The sequence below is a fragment of the Dipodomys merriami genome, unplaced genomic scaffold (genome assembly GCF_024711535.1).
Source record: "Dipodomys merriami isolate MVZ:Mamm:240054 unplaced genomic scaffold, mDipMer1.0.p SCAF_22, whole genome shotgun sequence".
NCBI lineage: Eukaryota > Metazoa > Chordata > Mammalia > Rodentia > Heteromyidae > Dipodomys > Dipodomys merriami.
Genome location: NW_027203604.1, coordinates 24,609,486 through 24,623,857, shown reverse-complemented (window position 1 = coordinate 24,623,857; position 14,372 = coordinate 24,609,486). Strand labels below are relative to the sequence as shown.

At 41.9% G+C, this 14,372-nt stretch overlaps 1 protein-coding gene across 1 annotated transcript in view; it reads left to right on the top strand.

The window, feature by feature from the left end:
• Nucleotides 1-2,188: 2,188 nt before the first annotated feature.
• The window catches only part of Slc35d2 (solute carrier family 35 member D2), a 65,495-nt gene continuing 53,311 nt past the window's right edge, over nt 2,189-14,372 (top strand). Inside the window, exons 1-3 of the mRNA XM_070033712.1 lie at nt 2,189-2,415; nt 9,558-9,591; nt 13,175-13,261. Of these exons, the coding sequence (XP_069889813.1) occupies nt 2,270-2,415; nt 9,558-9,591; nt 13,175-13,261 (267 nt within the window). The 5' untranslated portion in view covers nt 2,189-2,269. The remainder of the gene's footprint in view (nt 2,416-9,557; nt 9,592-13,174; nt 13,262-14,372) is intronic.

Genomic DNA, 14,372 nt, shown 5'->3' with positions numbered 1-14,372 from the left:
CAATAAACTGTCAAAAAAAAAAAAAAGCCAGAAGTAAGCTGGGTGCCTGTGGCTCATGCCTGTAATCCTAGCTACTCAGGAGGTTGAGATCTGAGGATCACAGTTCAAAGCCAGCCCGGGCAAGAAAGTCCAGGAGACTCTTCAATAAACCACCAGAAAACCGGAAGTGGCGCTGTGGCTCAAGTGGTAGACTGCTAGCTAGCCTTGAGCTGAAGAGCTGAGGGACAGCACCCAAGCCCAGAGTTCAAGCCCCAGGACAGACAAAAAAAGCCAGAAGTAGAGCTGTGATTGAAGCGGAGGAGCATTAGCTTTGAGCATTAAAAAGCTCAGGGACAGTGCCTAGGTCCTGAGTTCAAGCCCCAGGACCAGCACCAAAAAAAGAAAAAGCCAGTGTAAAAATGGGGATTTTTAAAGTGAATGGAAACTAAGGAAAGCAAGCCACTACTAAAAGTATGTGTTGCTGGGAACTGCTTAGGATCTCATGTATGTAAGGCAATAAAAATGGCTGCAGTATTTTTAAATAATAATAGAACTGTTGGAGGGAATTAGCCAAAGTGATTCAGATTCTTGGCTGAACTTGCAGTATGAATTCACTTTCTATTTTAAATGGATCTCTCTCTCTCTCTCTCTCTCTCTCTCTCTCTCTCTCTCTCTCTCTCTCTCTCTCTCTCTCTGTTTTTTTTTGTTGTTGGTTGTGGGGTTTGAACTCTGGGCTTGGGCGCTGTCCCTGTGCTCTTCATCTCAAGGTGGGTGCTCTACCGATTGAGCCACAGCACCACTTCTGGCTTTCTAGTGGTTTATTGGAAATAAGAGTCTCACGGACTTTCCTTCCCCGGGCTGACTTTGAACCGTGATCCTCAGATCTCAGCCTCCTGAGTAGCTAGGGTTACAGGCATGAGCCACCAACACCCAGCTCGATACCTCTCTCTCTTTCCCTTTCTCTCTCTCTCCCTCCTTCCCTCTCTCCCTCTTTCTCCTTCCTTCCTTCCCTCTCTCACTCTTCCTCTCCCTCTCTCCCACTCCCTATGTCCTTCCCCCTTCTTCCTCCCTCTCACCAGAGTTTGAACAGGGCCTAATATTCTCAATCAGGTTGCTTGATCATAGCTGGTGCTATACCACTTGAGACACACTGCCAGCCCAAGGACATTTGTTTTCTGTTTGAGTAATTTGGACTCTTGGCCTTTCTAGTGCTAGCTGCTTTCAAAAGTTCTGTTTTAGGGTGGAAAGTGTTTCTTTCCATCCTTTGGTTGTTTGGGACTTGAAATAGGAAAACATTTGTCCTGGTGTCTATGTATTTAGGCTTCAAGTCATATAACTGGAAATTGTAGCATTTCTAAGCAGCATAAATTTCAGATTTTAAAAATAGTTTGAGATGAAAACATGGGACATTCACTTGAAAAAGAAAGAAAAGCTAGAGCAGGTGGATTCTGCCTATTGTATGCAGTTCATTGCTACACTGCTATCGTGGTAAAAAAAAAAAAAAAAAAAAAAAAAAAAAAAGGCCCTGAAATGAGAACAGATCTACCCCTTACCCCCAAACACCCAGAGACAAGAAAAGCCCTGAGACTTACCCCCTACCTGGTACACTCCTACAAATGTATCAGTTATGACACCGAAAATATTTGCCCACCAATACTCATGAAAGCCATTTTCATAATAGCCCTAAAATTGACAACACCAAATCTGCCAATCCCCTGGTGAGTGTAGAAACAAACCCACTCCTAACGTTTCACCGCGGCCAGGTCACACAGAACCCTCCACGGAGTGAGGAACGAGCCTTGGGAGTATGCATCCCTTTACCTGAATTCGAGAGAAGCTGCACATTTACATGAAATTCTGGAAAAGGTGAATGCAGCCCACGCAACAGAGAATGATGAGCTGGGAGAATTAATCCCAAAGGGTCGCAGAGGGACGTTTGAAAGATGGAAACATTCTCATCATTTACTGCATGCTAACTGCAAGTTTAAGAAAAAAAAGCAAAATGAAGCCTCAACTTCATGAAGTTTTACGTCCCTGCAGAACAGTCTGGAACTTTCTCCAACGCCCTTGCAGAGCGTTAGAGGAGTAGCGGAGACTTGGGGTGCTTCCGAGGCTCAGGTCCAGAAACACTCGGGGCGCTGGCAGGGGGCGGGCCGGCATCTAGGGCTCTTCCTGTTCCTGCCGCGCCCTCTTCCCGGGCCGGCCGGGGACGGGGACCCATCCGTGCCGGGCACTGCGGGCCAGGCCAGTGCTGGGGCCGGCCCGGGGAGTCGCTGGGCTGGGGGAGGATATGAGGGCCGATGGCCAGGCGGAGGGCGCGGAACTCGACACGGCGCGGCTGCCCTCCCGGGCGGTCAAGCTGCTATCGGCGCTCTTCTACGGGATCTGCTCCTTCCTCATCGTGCTGGTCAACAAGGCACTGCTGACCACCTATGGGTGAGGCGGGGTCTGCAGGGGGGGGAAGGTCCCTGGGGAGGGGCCTGGGTGTGAGGTGAGCCGGACGGCACCGCTCGGTGCGTCCAGGCTGTGTGGGACTGTTGGGGCCAGTGGGGCCAGGAAGCCGGGTCTCCCCCACCCCCACCCCTTCCCGCAGGTCACACTCTCCCTGAACCCCTTATTGCCGCCCAGCCTTGCCTGGAGAGCTGCTTGGTGCATGCCTTTGAATATGCACCTGAGAGTGATTTAAAAGTGCATTTTAAAGCGAACCATTCTCTAAACAATGCTAGATGTCTCACAGATTGGTTTGGACCCATTGACCGTTCATTCTTAAGGAACCCAGCATGTTCATGGAAAACAATTAGTGTAAAGTATAAGATTAGCGAATGTGGGCTTCCAGGAACAGATTTGTAAGGACTGTCCTGTTGAATTCTGCCAGAGTCGTGGCAGTCTTGAAAGAAGAGGAGAATTAAAGCTAGCCCTGCTGGTTTAGAGATCTGTGACTCGGAACTAGTTCCACAGTCAGCATTTTCCTCAGGTGTGAAAACTGTATGATCACAGGCCTGCTAATGAATGACCTCCTGAGGTTTCCTATGTGCTGTTAAGAGCCCAGAGACAGCTGGGAGTGGAAAACTGAGACTCACATGAGATCCATATACGTGCAATAGATATTATTGCGTACCTAGAACCAGCTGTGGACAGCCCAAAACACCTGCTATAGGTTCAAGAACAAGCAAGGCAGTTTCAGATATACCTTAAAACCAAGGGGTTAGCCCCAGAAAATTCTAGACAAGGCATGTGTGCTGAAGTGGGCATGAGCTTGCCCTGCTGGAGGAGTAGAGAGAAAGCCACTGGCTGGAATGGAGTAAGCCAGACTACCCAGGTAGAAGTGGGTAGGTGGCAAGAATCAGATCATTGTCCAATAAACCTCCCCCTGAAACCTCAATGTAACAGGTTCTGTACCAGGCATTGGGGTAACGCATGAACAGAGCAGAACAGAAAAAAGCCCACCCTCTTCCTAATGGAACAATAATAAACTAGTAACATTTATAGGGTTCTGGAGAAAAATACAAGGCAGGAAAGAGACTTGTAGTTTTAGGTAGTGTGGCATTTGTCAAATGTCAAATGTCATTTACTGGTTAATTACAAAGGGTATTACCAGGGGTACTAATGGATGAAGACACAGATAGGGTGTGGTATGAGAGACAGGGCACAGAACTTCCCTCTCTGGTACATTATGGTCCAGAAATCTCTCTGTGTCCAGCTATTCAGAATTGGTCTGAACCATGTGGAGTTTTTACAGAGACCTCCGTACTTAGTGTGATTAAGTCACAAGGCTTGCGAGAGGTGAGGGAGTGAGCCACTCTGGGAGAGGGAGAAAAGAATATTTTGTAGGATTGGAAAAGTGAAGAGTGTAGGTAGGGATGATACCTAGGTGAGGTCTTGGCATCCATTTTGAGTGAGGTCGGAGCCCTGGGGTGTAGGTGTCAGCTGAGGAGCAAGAGTATCTAAATCATTTTGGTTCATCCAATGAGCATATATTAGAAGAAGTAGGAAGACCTTAATGAATAGTTTTAATTTTGGTCTCAGTGTAATTGGGAGTCCCTTGGAAGGTTTTAACTTAGGAGTGACATGACATGACTTTGTTGTTGTTGTTGTTTTGGTCAGTCATGAGAGCTTGAACTTAGGGCCCAGGCACTGTCCCTGAGCCTCTTTGTGCTCAAAGCTAGTGCTCTACCACTTGAGCCACAGTGCCACTTTGGTTTTCTGGTGGTTAAATGGAGCTAAGAGTCTCAGGGACTTTTCTGCCCAGGATGGTGTTGAACAGGTGCCCAGCTAACATAAGTTTTTTGATTAAAAGAAGTTTTAGACTGGGTGCTGGTGGCCCACACTTGTAATTCTAGGTACTCAAGAGGCTGAGATCTGAGGATTGAGGTTTGAAGCCAGATGGGCAGGCAAGTCCATAAGACTCTTAGCTCCAATAAGCTTTTTTTAAAAAAAGTCTGGAAGTAGAGCTGTGGCTCAAATGGTAGAGTGCTGGCCTTGAGTAAAAAGCTCTGGGACAGTAAAAAAAAGTTCAAGCCCCAGGTCTGGGGAAAAAAAAATGTTTTAGGTGGTGGGTGGATGGAGAACTGAGAACTGAAGAACTGATGGTATTGGCATTGGGGAGACTAGCCAGTGCCACTGAAGTGTCCTAGGTAAAGATGGTATGGAGTAATGAGAGAAGACAGGGGATCTGGAGGGAAGATATGATTTGAAGGTCTGCAACAGGGATTGCAACAGACTCCCTGGTGTTCACAAACAATAAATCCTGTATCAGAGAAATAGAAGGTTATACTTGTCTGAACTGTTTAGCAAAAACAGTGCAAGCTAATGAAAGAAAAAGAAAGGTTCAGCATCTACAATTAAGGACAAGAAAAGGAGCCAGGTGCTGGTTTCTTATACCTGTAATACTAGCTACTGAGGAGATCAGACCTGCCTGCCCAGGAAAGTCCAAGAGACTTTTATATCAGGTGTAGAGTGCTAGCCTCCAGTGACAGCACCAGTATTGGGAGTATGGAGGGGGTGGGAGAGACAGAACATGGGAGGAGTCAGTACTTATGCTATAGGAAGGCTGATAATAACAGTTGGCCACTATACTTGATACCTTTAAATACGCTTTCTCCTTGTTAGAGAGGGACCAGTAGACAGGGATCAGTGCATTAAAGATAAAGACTATCCCAACACGAAACATTGGGATGAATCTTTTCATCTTTAAAATTTCAGTTCCAGGGCTGGATCTGTAGCTCTGTGATAGAGTACTTGCCAAGGATGTGGGAGATCTGGGTTCAATCCTTAACATTGAAAAAGAGTTTCAGGGTTGAAGGAGGAAATGAAAGTTTTTGATTGATTGATTGATTTACTTATTTATTTATTTATTTATGCATGCATGCCCAATAAGGCACCAACCCTTATAATCCTTATAAATAAACATTTCTTCACATTTCTGTAATGTTATATGTTAGGTAGTTTGAGAGCTCTGCTTGGATACTGTTCATTGTCCCATTTCAAAATGCTTGAGGCATACATTTTTGAAGATAGGGATGTTGGGGTGATTTAATTACAACAATAAATGATTAGAAATCAGATCCTGGTATTAGCTGTTTGAGCACAGAATCTTGTGTTGGAGGACTGAAGGAGTGATTTTTTTTGATAGCTTCTTAATTCATAGTGTCCTGGGAATGTAGCTCAGGGGATTTTTTTTTTTCCTCTTACTCTTCTCATTTCTAGTTGAGTAGTCTTAGTTACTTGTTGGCTTTAGTTCATTGTCATGTTAGATTTGCCTGACTAGGAAGAAGGAAGTGGAATACAACACCCAGATGCAGCTGGAGAAGAGGCAACATCATCCCAGTGTTTGTGGGCAGTCCATTCCACTAATGGTGCTTTGGAATCAGACTCAAAAGGATGGCAAAGGTGGTCTGCATTGGATTTTTATTTTTGTCTTTTTCTTTATCCCATTTTAATACTGTTTTCTCTGATGTGCACGAACGTAGTTAAGCATTACTAGTAATGCTTAATAAAATGATTGGAGTTAGTTGCACTTAGATCAACAAATATTTGCTCAGTATTTCCGGTGTATTTACTTTCATGATTCATCACAGGGATTTGGGCACTGTGGTTTACTTTTAGGCTTCCAAACAAGCCTGGGAGTCTGAATCATGGTGGGAGGTGTCTATAAAAGCTACTGAATGGGTATCTCCAGTGGTGGGAATTGAAAGTCTACATTTAAAAACAAAAACAGGCCATGTAATCCCAGCAGGAAGAGGCAGGAGGATCTGAATTCAAGACAGCTTCGTTAAGAAGTTGTCATCATAAAGAGTTATAGTCATTATTATTATTATCACTATTGATAGTATTATTTTGGCAATGCTGGGAATGGAGCTCAGGGCCTTGTCTATGGGTAGGCAAGAGTTTGACCACTGAGTTAAACCTCACCTTACCATGTAAATTTTAAACCTGTGTTTCAATTTTGGATATGTATAACTTCTCTTCTCTGAGATATGAAGATGGGTACATCCTCTTTCCTGTGTCTGCCCACCCTTCATGTCTTTTTGATAGTGTATTGCACTATTTTGTAATCTTAGCTTGTGTGTGTGTATGTGTGTGTGTGTGCATGACTACTGGGGTTTGAACGCTGGGCCTCACACCCTCCCTTAAATCCCTTAGCTTTTTCCACTCAAGGCTGGAGCTTTACCACTTGAGCCACAACTTCACTTCCAGTTTTTTATTGTTAAATTGGAAGTAAGAGGTTCACAGACTTTCCTCCCAGGGTTGACTTTGAACTGAGATACTCAGCTCTCAGCCTCCAGAACAGGTAGGATTACAGATGTGCACCAGTTAACACCAGGCTCTTTGAATCTGTTGTATATTTAAATGGATAAAATAACCACCAAGCCCTTTTACCACAGTGTCCCCAGTCCTGAGATTTTGCATAATTTTCCCTCATCACAGATCACAGCTGTGATTCCATTATCAGGTTTTGTGGGGGGAGAGCGTTGTTTTGTTTTGTTTTTGTGGAGAATTCATGACTGTTCTTTTACTATCGTTGAACATTCTTCAACAGATTTTTTTTTGTTACACTGTGTGCTTTGAGTTCTGAAGATTCCTCTTCATGTCAGAAAATCTAGTCTTTTGTGCTGAACCATCTTCTTTTCTCTCTGTGTTGAGTTATTTAGTCCAGACCAAGCCATCAGGCTAACTCAGTGTTGTTGGTCTCTCTTATCTGTATTTGTCTTTCAGAATTTGTCTTCTCCTTCAGATTCACTGTACTTGCCTTGGTGTTGGCAGCTCAATTTCAACAATGGCCATCTAGTTCCTTGGGTTTTGAAAGGTATTTATTTGTGTGGCGATTTTTTCATTTTGCCCTCTCTGGTTTTCCAGAGATCTGTTCTCTTTTTATCGCAGTTGGCTCTTTTCTAACTGATTTTGTGCTCTTGTTTTATTGTCCTTGTTCTTACTAATGTGTTCTGTAGACTGAAGCAATTAGAGAGTGTTCCTTCTATTGGATACATTAGTCTTACTTCTGTAAGCCTTTTGTTGTTGGTGTTGCACTGTTGGATGGTCATCTTGTAATTTTTACTCAGTGTTGCAGGCTGAACGTAGGTGGTATAGTATGGACCTACTGGGAGATAAGAGTAGAAAGATTGAGAGAATGAGCTATGATGCAGTCACAACAAAGGCCTCAACCCAGGGATTGACTCTTCAACTGGATGGCTTTGTGGAATTGTCCTGAACTGGGGTGAAGGGGTCTTGGCCTTTATGCCTCATATAAATTGGTAATTGCATGCAGGCTGCTTTAGGAGGCTGGAATGCTACTGTCAGGCAATCTTCACTCAATCTGGGGAAGGAGTGCTTTGGTCAGGAATGAGATTTGTGGTGGCACCACCGGAATCCACTAGAGTTTATTTTCTTCTCAGGGTGATAATATCTAGTCATTCCTTCAACATCCTCTAGGAAAACATACTTCCCTCTTTCCTTCCTTCCTTCCCTCCTTCCCTCTCTCCTTCCCTCCCTCCCTCCCTTGCTCCTTCTCTCCCTCCTTCCTTCTCTCTCTCTCTTCCTTCCTTCCTTCCTTCCTTCCTTTCTTCCTTCCTTCCTTCCTCCCTCCCTCCCTCTCTCCCTTTCTCCCTCCTTCCCTTTTCCCCCTCCCTCCCTTCTTTCCTTCCTGTTCCTCTTTCTATATTTCTTTTGTTCTTTGCTGTTTTGGTGATATTTTTAGCTTTTCTCAGTAGCCTAAGAGAATGTATGGGAGCCTGAGAATGGGTGAGTAGTGGGCAAGCCAGTTGAGGTAAACTGCGACCTTGTTGACTGAGGTAGGGACCAGGGTCTGTGTGCACATTATGACTTTGTCTTACCCACCACAGTGTCATCATTATCCTAAATCAGGTGTCCACTTGTCATCGTGCAAGTATCACACACTCTCATTTATTTATTTATTTATTTTGGTCGGTCATGGGGCTTGAACTCTGAGCTTGGATGCTATCCCTCAGCTCTTCAGCTCAAGGCGAGCACACTACTGCTTGAGCCACAGCACCTCTTCCAGAGATAAGAGTCTCAAGGACTTTCTTGCCGGGGCTGGCTTTGAACCATGATCCTCAGATCTCAGCCTCCTGAATAGCTAAGATTACAGTTGTGAGCCATCGGCATCTGGCCACTCTCATTTATTATAGCAAATGAATCCTGATACCCAGGAGAATAATTCTCCTGCTTTTTTTTGGTGCCAGTCTCTTCTGGACATTTTTGCCTGGGTTGGCTTTGAACTGTAATCCTCAGATCTGTCTCCTGAGTAGCTAGAATTACAGATGCTAGCAACTGGCACCTGGCTTTGTTTTGTTCTTTGTTAAGATTGCCGTGGGTAGTGGGACTGTGGTAGGTCATGCCTGTAATCCTAGCTACTTCGGAGGCTGAGATCTGAGGATTGAAGTTCAAAGCCAGCCCAGGCAGGAAAGTTTGTGAGACTCTTATCTCCAGAAAACTGGAAGTGGTGCTGTGGCTCAGGTGGTAGAATGCTAGCCTTGAGCTGGAGCTGAGGGACAGTGCCCAGGCCCAGATTCAAGCTCCACAACCCACACACACAAAAAAAGATTGTCTTGGGTGGTTTTGGGGTTTTGCCTTTCCATTCAATTTTAAGATAAACTGTTTTGTTTTAATAAAATATCCATTGTGAGATTGCACGGATTAATTTTATAGGTCAATTTGAGAATAATAAACATTACTAGATTATTAAGTTTCTAACCTGTGACCTTTATTTAGGTCTTTATTAATATCAATTTATAGTTTTCTGTACATATGCATTTTATAGTTTTTTACATTTGTATACTCTTCTATATTCAATATCCTTCCTAAAGTTATTTTTATTAATTTTAATAGTATATCATCTGATTATTTTTTCTACATACATAATCATATCTGTTTTGCCCACAAAGGGCAAAAGAAAATTTCTGAGTTTAGCAATGATCAATTAAAAATATGAAAAAGAAATGCACAAGTGACAAGTGAGTAAATTTGCCATTAAGTTTCCATTGTCTCCTATCATGTTTTATATATTTTCTTCAAATTTTTATATGTTACTAAACTGATTTGTTATTCTGTGTTCTTTGTAGCTTCCCATCACCGATTGTTCTTGGAATTGGACAGGTAAGTAAGAAAAAAGAAAACCTGTCTCTTAATTAGTTATTGGTATATATGATGACACTTTAAATATTGTTGTTTGTTTTTTTTTGTTTTATGCTAGTACTGGAGCATGAACTTAGGATTTCGTGCTCTTGCTTCGCTTTTGTGCTCAAGGCTAGTTAGTGTTCTACCACTTGAACCACACCTCCACTTTTAGCTTTTGGCTGGTTCGTTGGGGATAAGAGTCTCTTGAATTTGTCTGCCTGGGCTTGCTTCAAACCTTAATCCTCACATCTCAGCCTGATGAGTATCTAGGATGACAGGCAAGAGCCACTAGTGCCTTATACTTTAAGTGTTTTTATTGAAAACGCTGGTTGATAAGTTGGTTCAACTGGCAGGGGGCCATATAATCAGATACCCATGAAATATTGATGCATTTGATTTCATTCTACAGTCTGCAAACAATTGTATTTGTGGGAAGAACAGCTGCTTATTTTAAGTTCTTTAATTGAATTGAACTGAATTACTCTATGGCAAGGGTCCAGAAGACTCCAAAGTCCTGAAGGACAATGGGTGACAAAAGAGTGTGCTCAGGCCAGGGTGGGCTGGCGATAATCCTAGTCCTACCTCAGATGCTCACTTCACATACCTATGTTGAGGCACTGCACTGATAGGCAAACAGCTGAGGAGATGAGAATGGACCCACGATGACCATACTTTAGTTTTTCAAGAGAAAAGGGGATTTGAATTTTTATATAAAAGTTTCAAATCTGTACATGCTGGCAATGGATTCAGTTTTCCTTCCTACCTTCCTGCCTTCCTTCCTCTCCCCTTCCCTGCCTCCCTCTCTATGTCTGTCTGTCTGTCTGTCTGTCTGTCTGTCTCTCTCTCTCTCTCTCTCTCTCACTCACTCACTCACTCACTTATGTGCTGTCCCTGAACTTTTTGTTTTTGTTTAAGACTATTGTTCTATTATTTGAGTCACAGCTCTACTTTCAGCTTTTTGGTAAGTATCTCACAGACTCTTGTTTCAACAGGCTTTGAACTTGGATCCCCAGATCTCAGCCTCACAAATAGTAGGGTCATAGGTGTGAGCCTGCTAGTGCTCACAGTGATTCTGATTTTTATAAAACTCTGTGGATCAAGAAGAAAATTTCCAGTTTGTTCCCTGTAGTTTGTGAATTTTTTTTTGCTTTTAAATAGAAGGATGGGTTTTAAACTAAGCCCATTTGACTGTTGGTGAGTTTCTCATGAATATGAATATGGTTTGTTCATTCTTTTGCTTTGTGCTGCTCATAAGACCAACAGTAATGAATAACAGATAACTTTGGATTTGGTATTGTTTTAATTTATGGACAAAAAGTTTAAAATTATGGAAATTGTTTCCTGAAACTCTTTTTATGTTGGTGCTAAGAATAAACCCTAGTGCCTTGGCTAAATACCTGCTAAGTATCAAGTGTACCACTGAGCTATACCCTCCAACACTTGGTCACTACATTTTAAATTGTGAATCCAGAAAAGGCTATAAACATTATTCTGCTTCAATGTTCTGTTAAGAAATAACTTTTTACATTATTTTAGGGAAGAAAAAATTATAACAAGGGAATGTTTCCTTATGACCAGGAGACATTATCTTTAGGTTTTAATGTAAAAATATATACAATAAAAGTCACTTTAAAAAAGATGTTGTCAAGTGACATAGGCCTATAATCCTATCCACTCAGGAGGCTGAGATCTGGAGGATAGTGATTCAAAGCCAGCAAGAGAAAAAAGTCTGCAAAACTCCATTGGTTGGAGGCATGGCTTAAGTGGTGGAATGCCAATGAAGCAAGAGAGCTGAACAAGTGTGAGGTCTTTACTTTCCCTGGAATCAGTTTAAAAATAATCAAAGTTCAGTGAATATGTGATCATGTGTCCTAGGTAATCTCCAAATTTACTGAATTTTTTAACCCATTGGATTATGCTTACGTAAATATAAACTTTTCTGATTTGTAACTGGTTCAGGAGGAGACTACCAGCTGGGTACCAGCAGCTCACACCTGTAATCCTAGCTACTCAGGTTGTTAAGATCTGAGGATTACCCTTTGAAGCCAGTCTGGCAGTCAAGTCTTTGAAACTCATCTCCAGTTAACCACCACAAAGCCAGAAATGGAGCTATGACTCAAGTGGTAGAGTGCTGTCCTTGAGCAAAAAAAGTGCAGGGATAGAGCCTAGGCTCTTAAATTAAGCCCTGGGACTGGAACTTGAACATGCATGTGGGTATGCACACCCACATGCTTGTACACACCCACCTACCTACACACACACACATACACACACATACACAGAGATTGGTAAGGTTTAATTTTAAGACTGAATTATATTTATTTTAAATAAATGGTATTACACAGTTTAAGAACTGTAAAAGAAGGCAAAACTACAATAATAATATTATTGTATTAATGTATATAATGTATTATAATTCATACTTAAAATTTATGAAGGGTCTGAATTACGTAAACATATGGGTAGGTAATTCCTTTTAAACTCATTAGAATCATGAAGTAGGATTACAATCATATGAAGCAATTTTTTTCTAAAATCTGCATAGAAAAATGATGCCCAAAGTTTGAAAATAATAATACTATTTCTAACTAAAACTATTTCTAACATAACTAGTGTACATTGGCTATATATAACTTACCTAGGGTAATATAAGAGGTGTGTGTGTGTGTGTGTGTGTGTGTGTGTGTGTGTGTTTGTGTGTGTGTATGTGTGTGTGTATGTGTGTGTGTGTGTGTGTGTGTGTGTGTGTGTGTGTGTGTGTGTGTGTGTGTGTGTGCTGGTACTGGAACTTGAATTCAGGGCCTGGACACGGATACTTCATTTTTCCTGTTCAAATCTGATGCTCTACACCTTTAGCCACATCTCTACTTCTGGTTTTGGGCAGTAAATTGAAGAGAAGAGAGTCTCATACACTTTTCTGTCTGGGCTAGCTTCAAACTGTGATGCTCATATTTTAGCCTCTTGAGTAGATTATAGTAGATTTACATGAGCCACCAGTGCCTGGCTGTAATATAGGATCTGAATGGTAGATCTTTGCTGTAACACTGGTTTAATTGAAGAGAAAAATAAGACCATTTAAAAATTTTTTTTGTCTTTGTTCTCTTAATATATCTTATGCGTATTTTTTTAATGTATGGATTTTCTTTTCTTCAGTTATTCCCTGTGCTAGCCATTAATGGGGGAGCATGAGTCTAAGCTTAATACATGAGCATAATGGTCTAGGCTTACTGCAAAGTCTCACCTGTGTTTCTGGTCATTCTTGGGACAGTACTCGTTTTTGTCCCTGCCACCTTACCTAGAGCCCTGAGATCATGTGTGTGTGTGTGAGTGTGTGTGTGTGTGTGTGTGTGTCTATTTGGTGTGACACTTTGTCTACACTTTCAACAGAATGTGTACAATGGCAGAAAAAGCAGTCAATACTCCATGAAAGGCTTATGTGTTTTTTTTTCTGAACCTAGAAAATGTTTCTTTTTATCATGCTTTTTGAGAATATTTCCTTCTAATGATGTCATACTTCAAGGATCTTCCTATTTTGCTGAAGTTTTTTTTTTCTTTCCTTCAGATGGCAGCCACCATAATGATACTGTATGTGTCTAAGCTAAATAAGCTAATTCACTTCCCTGATTTTGATAAGAAAATTCCTGTAAAGGTATGTGATACAAATACTGTAGAACTATGAATTGATCTGAGATATCCATTTCTGTATTTCCTGCTTCTTTTCTTATATATATATTTTTTGGTTTGGTTGTTTGTTTTCTTTCTTTTCTTTTTCTTCCTGGAAGTACTAAGGATTGAACTCAGTGCTTTGCATTTGGTAAGCAGGCACAATATTCCTAAGCCACTCTTCTAGCTTTTGTTTTGGAACCAGTCCTGTGGCTTGAACTTAGGGTCTGAGCTCTGTCCCTAAGCTTTTTGGCTCACAGCTAGCACTCTATCACTTGAGCCATAGCTCCATTTCTGGAGCCTTGGAGCATAATCAATTATTTTCTTATTTAAGAAATTCTCCCTACACTGAGCTTTATTCTTTTTTTCCCTAGAAAAAGAGACATAAGGTTTTTTTGGTTGGTTTGTTTTTTAACCAGGAATGAGGCTTGAACTCAGAGCCTGGGCTCTGTCCCTGAGTGCTTTTGCTAGTACTTTACTACTTGAGTCACAGCACAGCTCCATTTCCAGCTTTGGTGGTTAATTGGAGATAAGTATCTCACAGACTTTTCTGTCCAGATTTGTTCCAAACCACAATCCTCAGACCTTAGCCTCTTTAGTAGCTAGGATTATAGATGTGTACCACTAGTTCCTGGCTTAGCATTAGTTGTTTTGTTTTAAATCCTCTTGGGATTGATTTTTGTGAATGGTGTAAGGTAAGGGTCTAACTTCATATTTTACCCAGACAGATTTGTCACAGATTTAATTGAAAAGTGCTAGCCAGGGGCTTGAAATGTGGCTCAGTGGTAGGGTGCTTACCTAGCATGCATGAAGCCCCAGGTTCAATTCCTCAGTACCGCATACACAGAAAAAGCTGGAAGTGGTGCTGTGTCTCAAGTGGTAGAGTGCTAGCCTTGAGCAAAAGGGACAGTGCCCAGGCCCGAGTTTAAGCTTTAGCACTGACAGAAAAAGAAAGAAAGAAAAAAAGAAAAGCACTATCCATTGTATGTTACAATATATGTGTGGGCTGTTTCTGCACTAGTTTTGTGTTAGCATTTGTCTGTTTTCTACACCTTTATTCATATTTGAACCCAGGGTCTATGTTTGCTAGTCGGGCA